Genomic DNA, 16,489 nt, shown 5'->3' on the forward strand with positions numbered 1-16,489 from the left:
ATATGTCCACTAATATTTTAGCATATTGTATAATATATATTTTCTTGGAAATTTCTCTGCTGTGTATACTATTTTCACTTGACTCCCAATCTGCTCCAGGATACTTTCTTGTTCTAGTGCGTGACCAGCCTAGGTTCCCTAAGTGCTTGTCAACGTTCTGACTCAAAGGTTATCGCTGGTTAACATCAGCTGACTTAACGTCACAGAGAACCATCTGCTCTTTGGCTCAGGCCCTGGGAAGATGATGAGTATAGCTCTGCTCAGCTGTTTGATTCATGCTGTAAACAGAAGGTTCGAGATTGAAATGTAGTAGATGACTGGTACCATCCTTCCCCACAAGGGAGTTTTCAAGCTTGATCCGTCACCCACTCTTGTCCAAGAAAACATCTGGATGAGGGGGCTCAGGGAAAAGAAGGGCTCTTTGTAGGCCAAGCTCCGAACACAGGATACAGCCTGCAGGGGATACTCAGGCAGCCATGCGGGACGGGCAGAACTGGAGCTCCCACTGGGCCATGGGCCCCCGAGGTGGAAGCAGAGAGTCTGGGGCACATGGCAGGGGCAGCTCAGGCTCCAGGGCTGTCTGCAGAAGCCACAGACCCTGAGGTGAGGTGGGTGTGGTCTCAAGGAGCCCAGACAATGAGGGGAGGGAGGAAGGAGTGCCGGAGGAACCATGGCCTAAGAAGCTATTGCTGATTCCCAGCTCCTCTGATGTGCTTGGGCAGCATGGAAGTGCACGCTGTGTACCCCCTGAAGTATACCCTCCTATTACTCCACTTCCAGCCTTCTCTGCCTCACCCATTCTCCAGGCCACATGTGTGTCCTTTCCAACACAGATTTGAACACAAGTGACCCTTACATATGTGTGAATGATCTGCCTCACTCACAGTCAGAGAAATGCAAATCAGAACTCCAAAGAAAGCATTTCTAAAATTTCTCCAATCAATAAAATGATAGCTAGGGTGGTGTAATGGGAGGGTGGGGGAAATAGGCCTCTTCACACATGGTTTGGGAGAATGAGTTTAGAAATAGAGTCAGCAAGTGGTAAGAGTCTGGGCTCTGTAGTCAGATCACCTACTGTCAAAACTTTTGCCATGTGGAGCTAAAATGCTTTGTGTCTCACTTTCCTCATCTGGAAAATGAGAGTGATACTAACACAACTTACTTCATAAGGTTCCTGAGAGAATTAAATGACATGCTACCTTTTAAAGCACTTAGAACAGTGCCTGGTACTCGGTGATAAGCTGTGTAGCTGTCTTCAGCCACTATGGGGGGGATAACGGTTGGACCCAGTTAAAACTTTAAATACATACACTTCTGGCCAAACCATACTGCTTCTGGTAGTGTGTCATATAGAAATAACAGCACAATATGTAAAGATAACAGTACAAGGGGACTCTGCAACACTGATCAAAATAAAAGTCCAGGTACAACTTAAATATATAGAAAGAGGAAACAAAAAAATTGCATCATGTCCTTAAAATGGAATTCTCTGCAGCCATTAAAAAATAAGGCAGCTAGGCATGTACAGATATGAAACAACCTCCAAGATATATTACTACATTTTTACAGAGAAGTAAGGTATAGAATGATAAGCAAAATATACTATCATTTGTGTTTTTTAAAAAATAAATATGGATGCATATATGTATGGAGGGGATGCTTTCACGTGCAAAAACTTCATTCAAAGGCTACACATGAAATTAGTAATAATTGTTTCTTTCAAAGAGAAAGGATATGGTTTTATCTATGTTGCCCCAGCTTAGCTGGTATTCTCCCTAGAAAGGCCTTGCCACATCCCTACGCCAGGCGGGATGGCCAGTCCTGCTCCTACCACATCCTCTAGGGCCCTGATGATAACAGGGAAGGACATGCCCCAAATGCTTTTCCCCAGAATGCTCAAGACAACAGAAGCCCAGTTCTGAGCCCAGAGCTGAATGGGCAGCAGAGGGCCTGGTCCCAGGGGATGAGTCAAAGCTGGTGGGAGCCAGTCATGGTGAACCAGTTTGTCTTGGGTAGACATTTGTTCTTCCAGCCTCCCTGTAGCTAAAAGTGAGCAGAGGACTCAAGCCAGAAAGAGTTTTTCTCCCTGATAAGAGGAAAGGGGCCCATGAAGCTCTCATGCCTCTGTCCCCATGTGTCCTGCCTCAATGCTATCATATGGGTTGTGACGTTTAGGACTATGGCAAATAACTTGAGACCCCAAGGGAAAGAGAAGTCTGATGTCACTGAGCAATTAATCCAACCCTAACATTGCTCTGCCAGAGTTCTCAAGTAAACAAGTTGGTAGTAGTGACCCAAATTCATGGTGTGTAATGTGTAAACCACCATTGGCTGGGTATTCTGTTAACTGCAGAAGAATGCATCTTTAATGGCACATTGTAGGGTAGACAGACTCAAACCCTTGGATCAGTCCAGAGAATCAAGCAAAGGGTCCCAGACTGAAGCCAGGAGCACTGCCTTGGGATATTACAAATCAAGGTGCAGTCTCTGGATCTATCCTGGCTGTAACTCCTGTGCCCAGGTCAGAACCAATTCAGCATTTCGGAGTAGGGCCCAAGCCAAGACATTTACTCTATTCTTTGACTTCTGTCAAACCTTCACTCTGCTATAGAAGACTTATGCTTGAAGACCCTTTCAACCTTAGGACAAAGAACCCTCAGAATGATCCTTCCACAGGACAGCATTGCTGGAAACAGTTCACTGGTTTCAACTTCTTCCCAGAGGCCATCAGTGTCACTGGGTACCTTCATATGACCCTGTCATGGGGGCTCAGCCCCCAAATGTTTCTGATGTTCTACGTTATGAAATCTTCAACAACTTATCATATTGATTCTTAAAGGAAGGAGGTCATTGAGGTGGCAAATGTGAGCCTTACTTACCGGGGTCTGAAAGCAGCAGAACAACTGTGTGAGGAAGGGGTGATTGCGGGCCAAGGACAGGATCCTCTTCTCCGTCATCGTGCACTCCACATCGTCGTCCTGCAGGATCACGTCCTTCTTTAGCACCTTCACGGCATAGAGGTCTCCTGTTTCTTTTATTCTCGCAAGCATCACCTAGGGCAAAGCAGAAGTGGGGAGCACCGGGCCTGAGAACGCGAGGTTCTTCGGGCGTGAGCATGCACGGGCACGAAGGGACTGGCGCATGGGAAATGTGAGCCTGAACATGGACATGCCCACACCCCACAGCATGCATGAGACATGCATGCTTTCACCCACACAGTTAAAGCCAGGACTCACCTTCCCGAAGCTCCCCTTCCCCAGCACTCGGATGAACTCAAAGTTGTCGATACCAAGTCGGTTGGAAGAATTAACCCCGACCCCGTTGCCTTCTTTGGTGCTGTCCTTTGCCTGTCGTCTTAGCGTTGATCTGGAAACAAGCTTCTAACACAGAGTAGGAATATATCGAGTCAGAAATCAGAGTGGGCCTGAAGCATTTATAGATGAAAAACTCCTCACAGGCAGCCTCACCCTTCAATTAACACTCAGGGAAAGATCAGTTCCATTTGATGTGTGATCAGGCACTGTCCTTCAAAACTACCTCACACAAGCTCCTAATCTGTGCTTACTGCATTTGCGAAATAATTGGTTTAAAATATATCTAAGCCACAAGTTTCAGTTTGTGTTCAAATGAGAGTGTACAAACACACAAACGTCTTCGTCTGGACTGTCCTGAACCTTGAGGTGGCTTTACCAGGGTGGTCAGAGTCCAGGAGCGCCACCTGGTGTCCACTTGATTCAAGATGGGTTTTCACCTTTGCTCAAAGGATCAAGTACCACTCCACACACCAGGGCATGAATGAATGCAGCAACATTTTTTATGTAATATTTTAAGTAATATTAGAGAAATAAAAATTAACGCAAAAACTGCATGAAGGAAATTTTAAATGCTTGTAATTCTATCAAACTGCTTCAATAAAAAAATATTATACATGTACACATCTTTACACTTAATTTTTAAAAACATAAGAAAATTATTGTTTCATACCATTTTATTTAAAATTTTGTCATATGTATTTTTCATATCTATAAGTATCCTTCAGGAACATGACTTTTAAGGGATGTCCAATATTTTATTTTATGGATATATCACAATTTATCCACTAATTCCCTGGCTATTGTAAGTATAGGTTATCTCCCTTTTTTCACTAATATAACTAGCACCACAGTGAACATACTTGCATGCAAATCTTCAAAGCAGGGTGATTAGGAGTCTAGGCTTTCAAGTGAACTGCCTGGATTCAAATCACCAGCTTTATAACCTAACCTTGTGACCGTGTCTCTGTGCCTCCATCTCTTCTACCAACAAAGGAGTTATTACAGCACCTGCCCTGTGAGTTATCACGAGGGATGAAAAAATGGATGCAAAGCACTCAAGTGGGTGCCTGGCACATTCAATAACCATGAGCTGTGTTGTCATTATCATTATCATCATTATTGTTAAGATAACTTTCTGGAAATGTAATTCTTTGGGCCTAAGTGCTCATTTTGAAGGCTACTGATACATGGCCAGCTATCTCTCCAGAGAGACTGACCACCAGCGCCATGAGAGGTCCAGTCTCACTACACCCAACCAGAAGGAGGTGTGGCCTCCGTAGCGGGTTCCCTCACCCTGGCCCCTGGGAAAAGCCCCATCACAGTGAGGGGGCTCCCTAAGGGCAAGGAGACTGACAGATGTCTGCCTTGGGACACTTGTAAGACAAGCTGCCACTAGACAACAGATCAAAAGTCTAACATCCTGGAGCTTTTGACCTCTTTAGCTAAGAAAAAAGGCCTATCTGGGGCAAGTTCTAAGCAATGTTCACAATAAACAACTGTGCAACAGCCTGAAACTACAAGGGTTTTACTTAACCTAATAACACCATGATTGCAGATACGAAGTAGGTGGATCCTCTTTAAAATCCAACTGTAGTAATAGCTTCTCCTCCAGGTCTCTGGTCATAAATTTGTCAAAGATAGCAAAATTTTACCAGCTTGAATTCCACTTCCTCCACTTAAATTCATCCCCCCTGGGTGGACTGGTGCTGGCTAGAAAACTCTAGTATTTCTCAAACTTTTTTTTCATCCATTCATCTCTTGACAGCCTTAAGATTCTCTTTCTGATGTTAATCTGTCAGGTAACAGATGAACTTGGTTTTTCTCGCTATTAAATATCATAGTGTTAAAGATACTTGGTTCAGATGACAAGTGGCACTGCCCTTTTCTAGAGGCTGTGCCACGTGGTCTCTCTCACTTTAGAAGCCCCAGTGTAAGCTGCAATCCTTAATCTTGGAATTCTCTGGGCCAGGGTATTCAGGAACAGCTGTTCAGGAATAGCCATCCTGTACTTTAGAAATCTCCCCCTCAGGATATTAGCATCCTGCCTCTCTATCCATAAGGCAGACAAACTTGAAGGACTTTGCTAATGCCTTCCTGAAACAAAGACAATGTCAACCCATGTCCTTGATCTACCAGGGAGGGGCTTCTCAGTAAAAAGGAAATGAGGTAGTGAGTGCTGACGTTTTCTGAAAAAACAAGAACCTGACAGTGATTGCACCTCCCTTCCTAAGTACCCAGAGACATTCAACTGTTACATTTAGAGTTTCCTAAACCAGATATCAAGCTACACCTTTCAGAAGTCACAGCCATAGCCATGGCTGTTTTCGAGCTCTCTGCAGGCTCTGGCCAGGAAGGCAGCACTAGGACATGGGCCTGGGAAGTGGCAGAGGTGCTAATGGCCAACAGCAGGTGGGGGTCACTTAAGGAGGTTGTGAAACAAAACATGTCCATGGCAACCCCACCCACTCCTGAGAGCCCAGAGGAAGGAACTCCTGTCTGCTGCTGAACTCCAGAGATAACTTCACAATCCATAAACAAGAACGGCAGGATTGCAGGCTTCCAGGGCTGTGGGGAAGCTCAAAGAACTTCTAGAAAGGGGGAAGCCGAGGCCCATAGCTACTGGTCCACTGCACTGCCAGGGTCCTGGCCAAATGTGTAACCCAGGGCCCTGAACTGCAGGGTTTCACCACACCACCCTAACAAGAAGCTGATCTTTAAAAACATAGTCCTATTTCTGTTTCCTGAGATATGTGCATGCTCATATAATTTCTTGTCATATAATTGTATAAAGAATCTTATTTGTGAAACAGAATGCTCTTAAAATGTGTAATAAATCTGTTTACTGCATGTGCTGAGATTAGCAACTTTATGGCACGTGCTCACCCAGACTTATCACATTTGAACAGCCTCTAAAGTGTAATACATGAAAAAAGCAGAGTCTCACCGAAGTTGGAGAAATATTTCCAGGCTGGAGGCCCATCCCTGCCAGAGTCTTGGCTAGCTCCGCTGCATTTACCCCACAGTTAGGGGCCACGTTTGCCTGACATCGAATGTGCACGTTCATCTTACAGACTAGAAGGAAGGGGAGAAGGGGATCCACATTCAGAGAGGAACCAAGTCAACATGTGCTGCAAAAAAGAACTTCAATAACCTGAAAGATTATGACAAAGGAATCACACGGGCAAACAATGCCACCCTCTCATAACATTCAACTTCCACTCAACCTTCCCTAACATTTTCTCTGTTTCTGTTTTGCGCAGAAGCAGAAAGCCTGGCATACAGAAGAATAACAAATTGCAAATACATTTTTTTCACCATGACTTGATTAAAGATATTAATCTAATCATATGTAACAGTTGCCCATTTAACAGCCTAATGCAGTACAGAGATCAAAACGTTCATCACAAAATGTCAATTAAACAAGGAATCATGCCAACGGACTTTATGCTTCTCCTTTTGTCTTTCAATAAAAGGGAGCAGTCTAAATGCCTTATACAGACGAGTGTTCAAACAGGATGGAGATGGCACTTCTGAGAGAAAATCCTCCAAGTAAAGCTTTCTTTCTGAGTATTGCTGTGGTTGGTGGCCCTCATAGCAGAGTGTGTGGTATCCTGTGGGGCTGTGGTTCTAACTACTTCATGGGGGAGAAAAGCAACTTTTTAAAAGGTCAGAGTAAATGGCAGTTGGAAAAGGAGAGCAAAGCAAGTTCAGCTTCTGGTGCACAGGAAGCTGACTTGGGGCGATGAAGGACCGAGGTCTAATCAGAAGAAATTAAGTTCTGATAAGTTTCTTTACCCGGGCCCTGCTGATGGGAGGTAGAACTGAAGTAGTCAGCAACAAATTCCTGTTTCTGGAGTGTCAATCCATCTTTGGAAACATGCACAGATCCAGGTTTTGTGTGGTCTGGGTTCATGTAATTTAGGGTGCCCACTTTAAGAAAAAGAATACCCAATCAGGCAGAGGGCTCTGGAAGGAGCCCTGCAAGGGAGGGGCCCTAAGGTGCTAGCTAAGTGTGCTCCATGGGAAATCCGCCCCTCTAGGGAAGGCTGGGAGGGACACACACAAGCCTGCGGGGCCTTTCTAAAGCACCGCGGGGCAGTAAAAGCAAAGCTTATATACAATCATTGCAGCTGTGCTGTCCTCAGGCCACTAGGGACGAGAGCAATGCAGATGAGCCCCAAGAATGGCTCAACCATTGTACAAAAGCAGAAAGTGGCCTTCACACTGGAAACCCACATCTACGTGAGACCACCCTGCTGAAGATCCATCAGTGCCTGAACCAAAGCTGTATATGAGCTGGCGCCAGTCTGGTTGGAAAAGAATTAGTTCATGTATCTGTGAATAAAAAATTATTAAATGATGTTCTGGAGAGGTCAAAGACTTTGCCCTTCTTAAAGACAAGTGACTAGTTCCTTGTTGTTGATAGATACAGGCTTGATAAGTGCAGGCAGGCAGCAGCTGTCCAGCTGCGCTGATACCAACTCCAGCTCCTCTGGTGACTCGGAAGGTGTCTAATGTTTTGGGCTGCGATTCACATGTACTTCAGCAGGGGGCAGTGCACCCCATGACAGCCCGATGGTCACAGTGGTCTGGGGGCAATCAACGGGAGATGAATCAAGGAGAACAGCTCCCCAGCTCCAAACCCGACAGGAATCAGCCCAGACCCTTGCTGAGATAAAAGCTCCAGACTCAGGCTCCACTGGGCACAATTAGCAAAGGGAAGCCAATGGGCAAAGCATAAGTGTCCTTTAGTCCATCCTATTTCCACCAATCTCTTTAAGAAGACCAAGGGCATCTCTAGTTATGCTTTTATTCATCTCATGCTTATTTCTGGAGAGGTCATTGGACCTACCCTCCTGCCAATGCTGGCTCATAACCCAAGCTTTCCTTTTGGCCACCTCACCTCCTACCACCTTCTGTTTCTGACCAAGATCCTGTTTTTCCCTCTTTCAAAAGTCCATTAAAATACAGAGTGCCTAGTCTGTACTCAGCACTAAATAGACGCCAGCCAGCTAGGTAGAACATTGAATTTAACAACAGACTAAACCTGTGGCTAGGCAATCTTTGGATCCAATATAGCTCTCTTTACACGCCTGACAAGGGACACACAAGTAGAGAACTACTAAAATGTTATTTCCAAAGTATCTAAAAACATCAGTCTCAGGTCATATTCTGAACCTCTAGAACTCTAAAAGCTTGCAGTGTGTTGTTCTCATGAAGTGGCTACCCAGCACCCCAGCATCTCACTTTTACACTGAAGTCCTTGCCGCATTATCCCCCAGAGCAGGGAGCCACAGTGATCACAGAATGTCGGCACTTTGTAGTTGTGGATGTTGAACTTGTGCGGGATGTTGATTCCAAACCTCTGTTCAGCAATCTGTGTAAAGAAAACAGGAGGACAGGAGCTCAACTTCCAAACCAACATCTTTTGTAAAACCTGTAATGGGAGCCCACCAAACACAAAGATACTATGGCACCTGAGCTGGGTTATCATATTACTGTACTCAGCCATGATGAATTACTCTGGCCTGACTGACCAGGCTAAGCCCATTTTCTAATGAACAAGACTGGAGAGAAAGGGTGTGGTGTGCATTAGACTGCTCACCATTTGTGGAGATACACAGAAATTAAAATTTGTATTTCATCTTTTATGTTAAGCCTGTGTTCCTCTCCCTGTCAGCTTCCTCACACCTATGTCTATTTCCTTTTACCTTCAGGATTAAACAATTTTTTACAGACTATCTATACTTGCTATGACCACAAGTTCCTCCAGAAATTGTGTCATGGGGGGGAAAGATAAAGAAGGTGGCATCCAGATAGCATGGAACCACAGAAGGAATTAACCCAAAGTGACATTCAAGTGACTATCTTACTCAGCCCTTCCAAATTGCCTGGCATTTGCAGTTCTGATTATCCGAGTGCAAAGGTCCCATTTTAATCTCACAAATTGTTTCTAGCAAATAATTAGACTAGGCACATGCTTTACAGTCTACACAATTCGAAGCAACAATAGCTGATCAACACATGACAAGGAGTAGGGCAATTACTTCTCCTCTTGAAACTTCTCTGGCCTGTTTCTCATAAAGCAGTGGTTCATCGCTCTACACGTACTCTTCAGCAACCCCATATGTGTACTCCAAGAAGCCACTGAGTCCCAAGACTTCCCAGTGCATCTGTAAATCCACTGCTAATTGTCAGCAGTACTTCATGTGCTTTCTACTTGGGAATTTAGAATGTACTGCTACCCCAGCTGAATGCTATGGAAGCAGCAACAGTGAGGTGTAAGCATTTATGTGCAGATATAAGGCCTCCCTGAAATTTTTCAAGAAGCTGGAGGAGGTTAATGGTCACTTTATTTACAAAGCACTATTTACAGTTCTCAGCAATGTACTTGTCATATCAATTCTGTCGTGTTTAACCCTCACAAAAATTAAGTGAGGCGAGTATAGACCCCATCTTGAGACTGAGGCTGAGAGAGAAGCTAGCTGGCAAAAGCTGGAATCTGCATTCATATCCTGGTCATCTGATGCCAAACTCAGTGATCTTTTTGCTTCTCCAAAGCTCTTACCATATTAGTAGAACTGATCCTTCTAGCTTATATCCTGCTTATCACTAATTAGGCCACCTCAAGGAAATGTCATGCTCCCCAAGTATAGAAATACAAATGCCATAATATAAAAAGGGGAGAAATTTCCCTTCTGATACCACCATGGGCTTCAAGGAATGTGGAAGGGAATGGGGAGGCGGGAGAAGAAAGAGAGAGAGCAAGACAGAGCGAGCTCACATGCAAGCACACACATGAGCTCCTGCAGGCACTTACTTAGCAAACTGCTCTCCTCTTACCTTTGAATCCACTTTGTTATTATTGTTTTGGCAAGTGCAGGCTGTAACAATTAGATGATGGCAGCGCTTATGGACAACACAGGTGCACACTAGGAAATTAAATCCATGATTATACATTTATCAGAGGCTCACAGTCTAGTCAGTTACAGTAGAGTCAACAAGGGCTACGTCTTGCATGCCAAGGAGACTTGATTTGGATGTCTGGAGCCAGACCTCGTCCTTCCTGTGCTCTTCATCATCATCTTAAGGCAAGCCTTTGCTCATGCTTAAACTATTCCTACTCAAGTCCTGAGCTTAATTTATCCTTCCTGGCTTTAATTCTTCCTGTAGCCCCTCTAGAGGGATTTTCTCACAGTATGATTTTGGTCACCTCACCCGGTGATCTAAACCTTCAGTGGCATCTCACCACCAAGCAACAGAGTTCAAATTTCCCAGCTTGGATTCAGGCCCCCCACAGGCTACCCCAAACTTACCTGTTATCTTTCTTCTATGGAAGCTCATTGTCCCAGTAAAAGCTAGACCTGATGCTCTTCCCAGAGCAATTCTTCACAATTCTTCACCCTCTCCTGCACACTGTACATGTCCTTTCCAATCCTAGAATATCCTCTTTGCCTATTGCCTTGAAAATGTCTCTTACATATAAATACACTGCCTCTGGCTCCTCTCCTCTATTGATGCCATCTCACTCCCCTCGGATTGCTTACAGCCCTTAGCCTGCCTTCCTCATGTCAAATCTTCCACATATAGCTTCTAATGCCCTCAGAATTCCCACATAGCATGATGCCTTGAACAAAGTAGGCATTCATCAAATATTTGCAGAATGACTCAATCAATTGTTTGAATACCTAGAACTTTCTGATAACATGTGTTTCCATCTAGATAACTGACACAGTGCAGAGAGAGCCCATTTTGCCACTAAAGGATGAACAAGTGCAATGAAGCAGAACGAAAATACACATCATGTTTAAGATCTTTTAAGAGGGGGAATTTTTAGGACTAAATCCATAAAGACAGATGACATGTCAGCAAGTAGCACTATATTTTAAAACCAATCTAGCTTTCATTACATTGAATGCTCAGGAGAATCAAATTTAAAGTTCCCAGAGAACTGGTCTTTTTACATGAGGGGATCTCAAAAGCCATCTTTCACACAGAAAAAAATATTAAATCCTGAGGCATTTGGGTTTTTTTCAGTTAGGTTGGCTAGAGGTTTATCAATTTCTTGATCTTTTCAAAGAACCAACTTTTGATTTAGTGGATTTGTTCTATTGTTTTCTTGCTTTCAATTTTACTGATTTCTGCTCAAATTTTATTATTTCTTTCCTTCTGCTTACTTTTAACTTAAGTTTCTCTCCTTTTTTTGTTCCCTAAGATGAAAACTTAGACGATTGATTTTAGAATTCTCTTCTAAGATATGCATTTCATGCTATAAATCCACCTCTGGGTACTTCTTTCACTGTATCTCCTTTGGTTCAAGATATTTTTTTTTTTCTCTTGAGTCTTCTTTTACCCATGTGTTTATTTAGAATGTGTTTTTAAACCTCCAAGTATGTCATTTGAGGTTAATTCCACTATGGCCTAAAAAGATACTTCTTATAATTTCTATTCTTTTAAATTTGTTAAGGTATGTGCTATGGACCAGAAAGTGGTCTAAGTTGATAAACGTTCTTTGTGAGCTTGAGATAATGCGTATTCTGCTGTTGTTAGATGGAATATTTTATAAATGTCAATTTGATCAAATTGTAATATCCTTACTGATTTTTCTGCCTACTGGATATGTCAGTTACTGAGATACTGAAGTCTCCAACACAATAGTCAATTTGTCTATATATAGTTGCAGTTCTGTCAGTTTTTGCTTTACATACCTTGGTGCCATGTTATTAGGTGCATACATGTTAAGGATTATTATGTCTTCTAAATAACTGACTGTTTTATCATTAAATAATGCCTCTCCTCATCCCTGATAATTTTCCTTGCTCTGAAGTCTGCTTTGTGTATTCACTTTTGATTAGTGTTAGCATGCTAAACTTTTCTCCAACAAGGTTTTTGGTTTTATATCCCTTAGCAAGACATGGGCAAATCTGGTGTCCTCACACCTCCTGATCAATGTTCCTTCTTGCTCTTTTAGCAGCAAGTGGTCCACTGAAAATCAGCCCATCAAATATCTTGACACTATACATAAGACAGCCTGGAGTTGACTGTAAGGCATATCCCTGTGCTGGAGAGACCCAGGCCAAAAACTGACATGGATTCTGACCTGTGAACTATGTTCTCATTTGGGGCTAAAATTAATAGAAAAAGTCAATTATTGTTGTCATACTGGTCATACATTCCATTTTTTCTAAAATCAGGAACTCAATAGAATTGCGCATACATAATAAAATCAAAATTACATCCAAGAGTATGTCTTATTCTGTTCTAAGGGAAATAATGTTTTACCTTACCCCCTCATGAAGAGAAGGCAGCATTTCCTTATTCACACATAGGCTACCTCTCTAGAATATGTAGTGCTATTTTACCATTTATCTGTAGAGTGTAAATCAAGAAGACAGGTACCATAAGTACAAACTGTGTGATGATGCTCAGGCCAAGAGTAAGGGAGGCCCAGATAAAAGAAAAGGAGATGTAGCCTGGCTAAATCTCCTGAGTAAGGAGCCTTCTTTCACTCCTCACATTCAATTTCATTCTGCCAGAACACTAGTAAATTAGTTTTATCTTAGAATTGTGAAAATCAAAATAAATTTAATGTGTAATAACTTAAAACAGCTTAACTTTGAACATTTCTCATATTTTAAAAAATATTAGAAAATAAAAAAACAGCCTAGACGATAGCTTCTATTCTATGCAGGAAAAGAGAAAATATCCTTGTACCACTTTTCATCCCTACTGACAAGGGGATTGTAAAATACAAAAATGTATCTTCACGATTTAAGGGTCCTGCTCACAAAATGGCATTACTTTTTTAGTACCTTCATGTTATTGCAGAGATAAAACCTTTGAACAATCAAACTTTATTAGGTATTCTGGCTGTAGAAATAAAATGTCCCCTCTATGCTCTCGAAAATATAGCCAACATTTAACCAAAACTAAAGAGTTGGAATTCTATGGTGGTCTCATTTGGCCTATAGAGAGTTATTTATCACAGTATTAATGGGATGTACCCTGTTTCCTTTTGGTATAATCAGTTTTTAACATAGGAGCAAGATTCAAAATAGCTTTTAGAATGTTTTCTTACCTTGGCATTGATAACCCTGTTTCCCAAATACACCCCTGTTCAAGACAACAGAGAAAAAAAGTTCCCATCAGTCAAATATTTCAGTAACAATGCTCCTATAATCACAGCACTTAAGGAAAACAAATTTCACCCTCTGGCCTTCATGAAAACACACTTTCAGAGAAGAAACAAAGATGGTGTGCTTTTTGAGCCCTTGTTTGTTACCACAGACAGAGAGGAAGTCAGCTGATGGATTAGAATGCTCCAGACTACATAAAAGGGTGATATCAGCAATTCTCATTCCACCCAACTCTGGGGCACTCGCCCATGTCCTCAATGAAAATAAGGCCTCATCTGTACCCGTGACTGAGCCTCAGCCTCAGTCACTTCATCACCTTACTTTCATTCACACACAGATTAAGAAGCAAACAGATACACACACAGACATAAACAGATGAGCCCACCACAGCTGCCTGACCCAAGGCACCGTCCCCGCTGTCTGTGCCCACATCAGCTCTGGAATCCAAGGGGCTGCAGAAACGCTGCCACAGTATGCCCATCATACCCGCAGCTACCATCTCTCTAATACACTCTCTGGGTAATGATGATATTATTTTCATTCTCATTAAGAAACTCCACATTTAACTAAGCCCATAGGATGTGCCAGGTACTGAGTCAGGCAGGTGACATACACCATCTCACTTACTCCTCACAAAAGCCATGTGAGGTAGCACACATAATAGGATGGCTAAGAGCACAGACGTTGAGGCCAGATGGGCTGCGTGTGATTTGGGGCAAGTTGTCAATTTCTTTGAATGATAATTTCCTCATCTATACAGAGGGATAATGATCCCAGTACGTACTTTGTAGGGTTACAATGAAGATAAAAAGTTGATAATGTGAAATGTTTAGAATAGTGCCTGGCACTTTAAGTGCTATGAAAGTTTATTATATAAGCAAAGTAAATTATCTCTATTTTGCAAAATAGGAGAAACTGGTGGGTTATACAACTTATCTAGGTTCATATGTCTAGTTGGTGAGAGACTGAATGCCAGAGTCCATACTCTTATATATGTAACATGTATACCAATATGCGTGGGTGTGTATGTCAATGCTGGTTAGGTAAGAGTTAATGCTTCCTTGGTGGAAAAATTTAGTGAAATGATCAAATAAGCTTCTGTTAAGAACAATAGTCAATGTCACAGGTTGTCACCACAAATGCCTATCAGAGCAGGCAGGTCACATAACGGAGGGAAGCAGAATGGTGTGACATGAAAAATAGGAACGGTGAGTCACTTTTCAGGTCAGGCAAACCCCAGAGAAAGGCAGCCTCTGGCAAACTAGATCTACTGCAGATGGCTACAAAGAAGGGAAAAGACTTGAAGATCCCAGAGTCTCTGTTTTTTTTTTTCAATAAAAAATGCAAATCCAAAGAAAACTCAATGGAATTTGTTCCTAAAGACTCTGGTTGTGACAGCCTACTTGCAGGCTTCCTATCAACAGCCAGTTGAGGGCCTTTGGTTTAGACCAGACTCTTCTTGGTTAACAATGCCAGAAACACTAACGAACCCTGGATTCTGACTGCTAAAAATGATAAAAAACCAAAGTAATCATAAAAACAAAGTAACTGATCAATAATCAGAAATTACACTGAACCAAGTGCCTCTGTCTTAAACAAAATGACTGAAGTTTTGACCTCCTTTCGTGCTGCAGATACCAAACTGTGTTTTCTCCTTCTGATATGGGCTGGTATGTGCATAACTTCGGGTATGTATAACGGGGTATTTCTTCTCTTCCCAAATAAATACATTTAATGTTGCCTCTAATTGAAGATAACTATTACTTAAATTTATTTTACATTATAATTTGCCACTGAGGCTTAAGCTTGAAGCACATGTATAGTAAGATATTGCCCTAATTCATCTAGAATTTCTCAACTGCTAATCATTTTAATTCCTACTGCCAAGGAATGATCACTGAAAGGTATCCCCTTCAGCTACATGCCATACTGCTACTGTGTGCTGACTTTACAGTTTAACTTTACAGTCCATTTCCATGAGTCATCATGTGACTCATGCCTTTTCAAAGTAACACTGTTGCTTTTTCTCTCTTCCTCAGGGGCTGATTATCCAATTGATTATCTATTGTTTGATGGATCAGCCTTTCTGACTAGAGTGTCTTAACCAATTCATGATCAACAAAAATGGTTGAAAAAAGAAATTGTACCTGAAATTTGGATCTGTAAATTGTTTAGATTTTCTTTTTTCATTGGGGATTAAAATTGCCAGGTCAACATATTAGAATAGAAGGCAAAAATCAGGTCCCAAAACAATTCTTAAGCATCTTGCTTCCTCCTGAAGTCACACACAACCAGAGGAAGCCTTCCTAAGAAGATTCTTAGGAAGAAAGAAACTCTAAGGAGGTGAAAAGCCAGAGAACCTCTTACCAGATAAACTCCCTGCAGTGAGAACAGTAGGTGGGTTGTCTCAGGTAGGTGGCCATAAACTTGTGTCCATTGATCTGGTGGACTCGCCTTCGCATAGCCCTCTGGCGCTTCCTGGTAAAGTGTTTGAAGATTCGGTCTCTCTGGAGAGTAGCTATATAGTAAAAGAAAGGAAAAGAGAATAATATGTAATGAATCTAGCTGCAGTTAATGTATGAGAAGGTCTAACAGCTCAAATACACCCCAAATATTTTTTTTTCTTCAAGATATGAAACACCCCAGAATATCATCATGCTTTTCTAGTGACATTAGGACTCTTAATTTTAAGGTCAGACCTAAGTGAGCACCAAAATGCCCATTGCCTGATTATAACTAGCTGTCTTGGGCCAGTCACCTCAGCACAGACCATGGGTTTCCCAGGGTTCTGATGCTTTAGTATGTGACGTCAGTATGGCCTCCCAATCCCCATCCAGCCATCTAGGGCCTCAGGTCCAGGGACGGGCTGTAATGACTGGCTGGTGAAACAGGGTATCTCATTATTCCCTGCTCATTCTGGCATCCTTGCAAAGCCAATGAGGGAAGTGCCGCGGCAGACAGGGGGAGCCCTGCTCCAAAGCATCAGTCCCAGCACCACCTCTGCGAGCTGGAATGGAGAGAAAGTCCGCTGGACTCAGT

At 42.5% G+C, this 16,489-nt stretch overlaps 1 protein-coding gene across 2 annotated transcripts in view; it reads right to left on the reverse strand.

The window, feature by feature from the left end:
* The window catches only part of PRKCH (protein kinase C eta), a 206,213-nt gene that overhangs the window by 83,499 nt on the left and 106,225 nt on the right, over positions 1-16,489 (reverse strand). Inside the window, exons 3-9 of one of the 2 annotated variants that reach the window (XM_036919496.2) lie at positions 15,818-15,968; positions 13,393-13,427; positions 10,158-10,246; positions 8,562-8,691; positions 6,259-6,386; positions 3,237-3,377; positions 2,880-3,053 (exon numbers count right to left, since the gene is read on the reverse strand). In XM_036919496.2, coding sequence (XP_036775391.1) covers positions 2,880-3,053; positions 3,237-3,377; positions 6,259-6,386; positions 8,562-8,691; positions 10,158-10,246; positions 13,393-13,427; positions 15,818-15,968 — 848 coding nt within the window. Of the gene's footprint in view, positions 1-2,879; positions 3,054-3,236; positions 3,381-6,258; positions 6,387-8,561; positions 8,692-10,157; positions 10,247-13,392; positions 13,428-15,817; positions 15,969-16,489 lie in introns of both variants that reach the window. The other variant, XM_036919488.2, reaches the window with a different exon arrangement.

The sequence above is a fragment of the Manis pentadactyla genome, chromosome 11 (genome assembly GCF_030020395.1).
Source record: "Manis pentadactyla isolate mManPen7 chromosome 11, mManPen7.hap1, whole genome shotgun sequence".
NCBI classification, from domain to species: Eukaryota; Metazoa; Chordata; class Mammalia; order Pholidota; family Manidae; genus Manis; species Manis pentadactyla.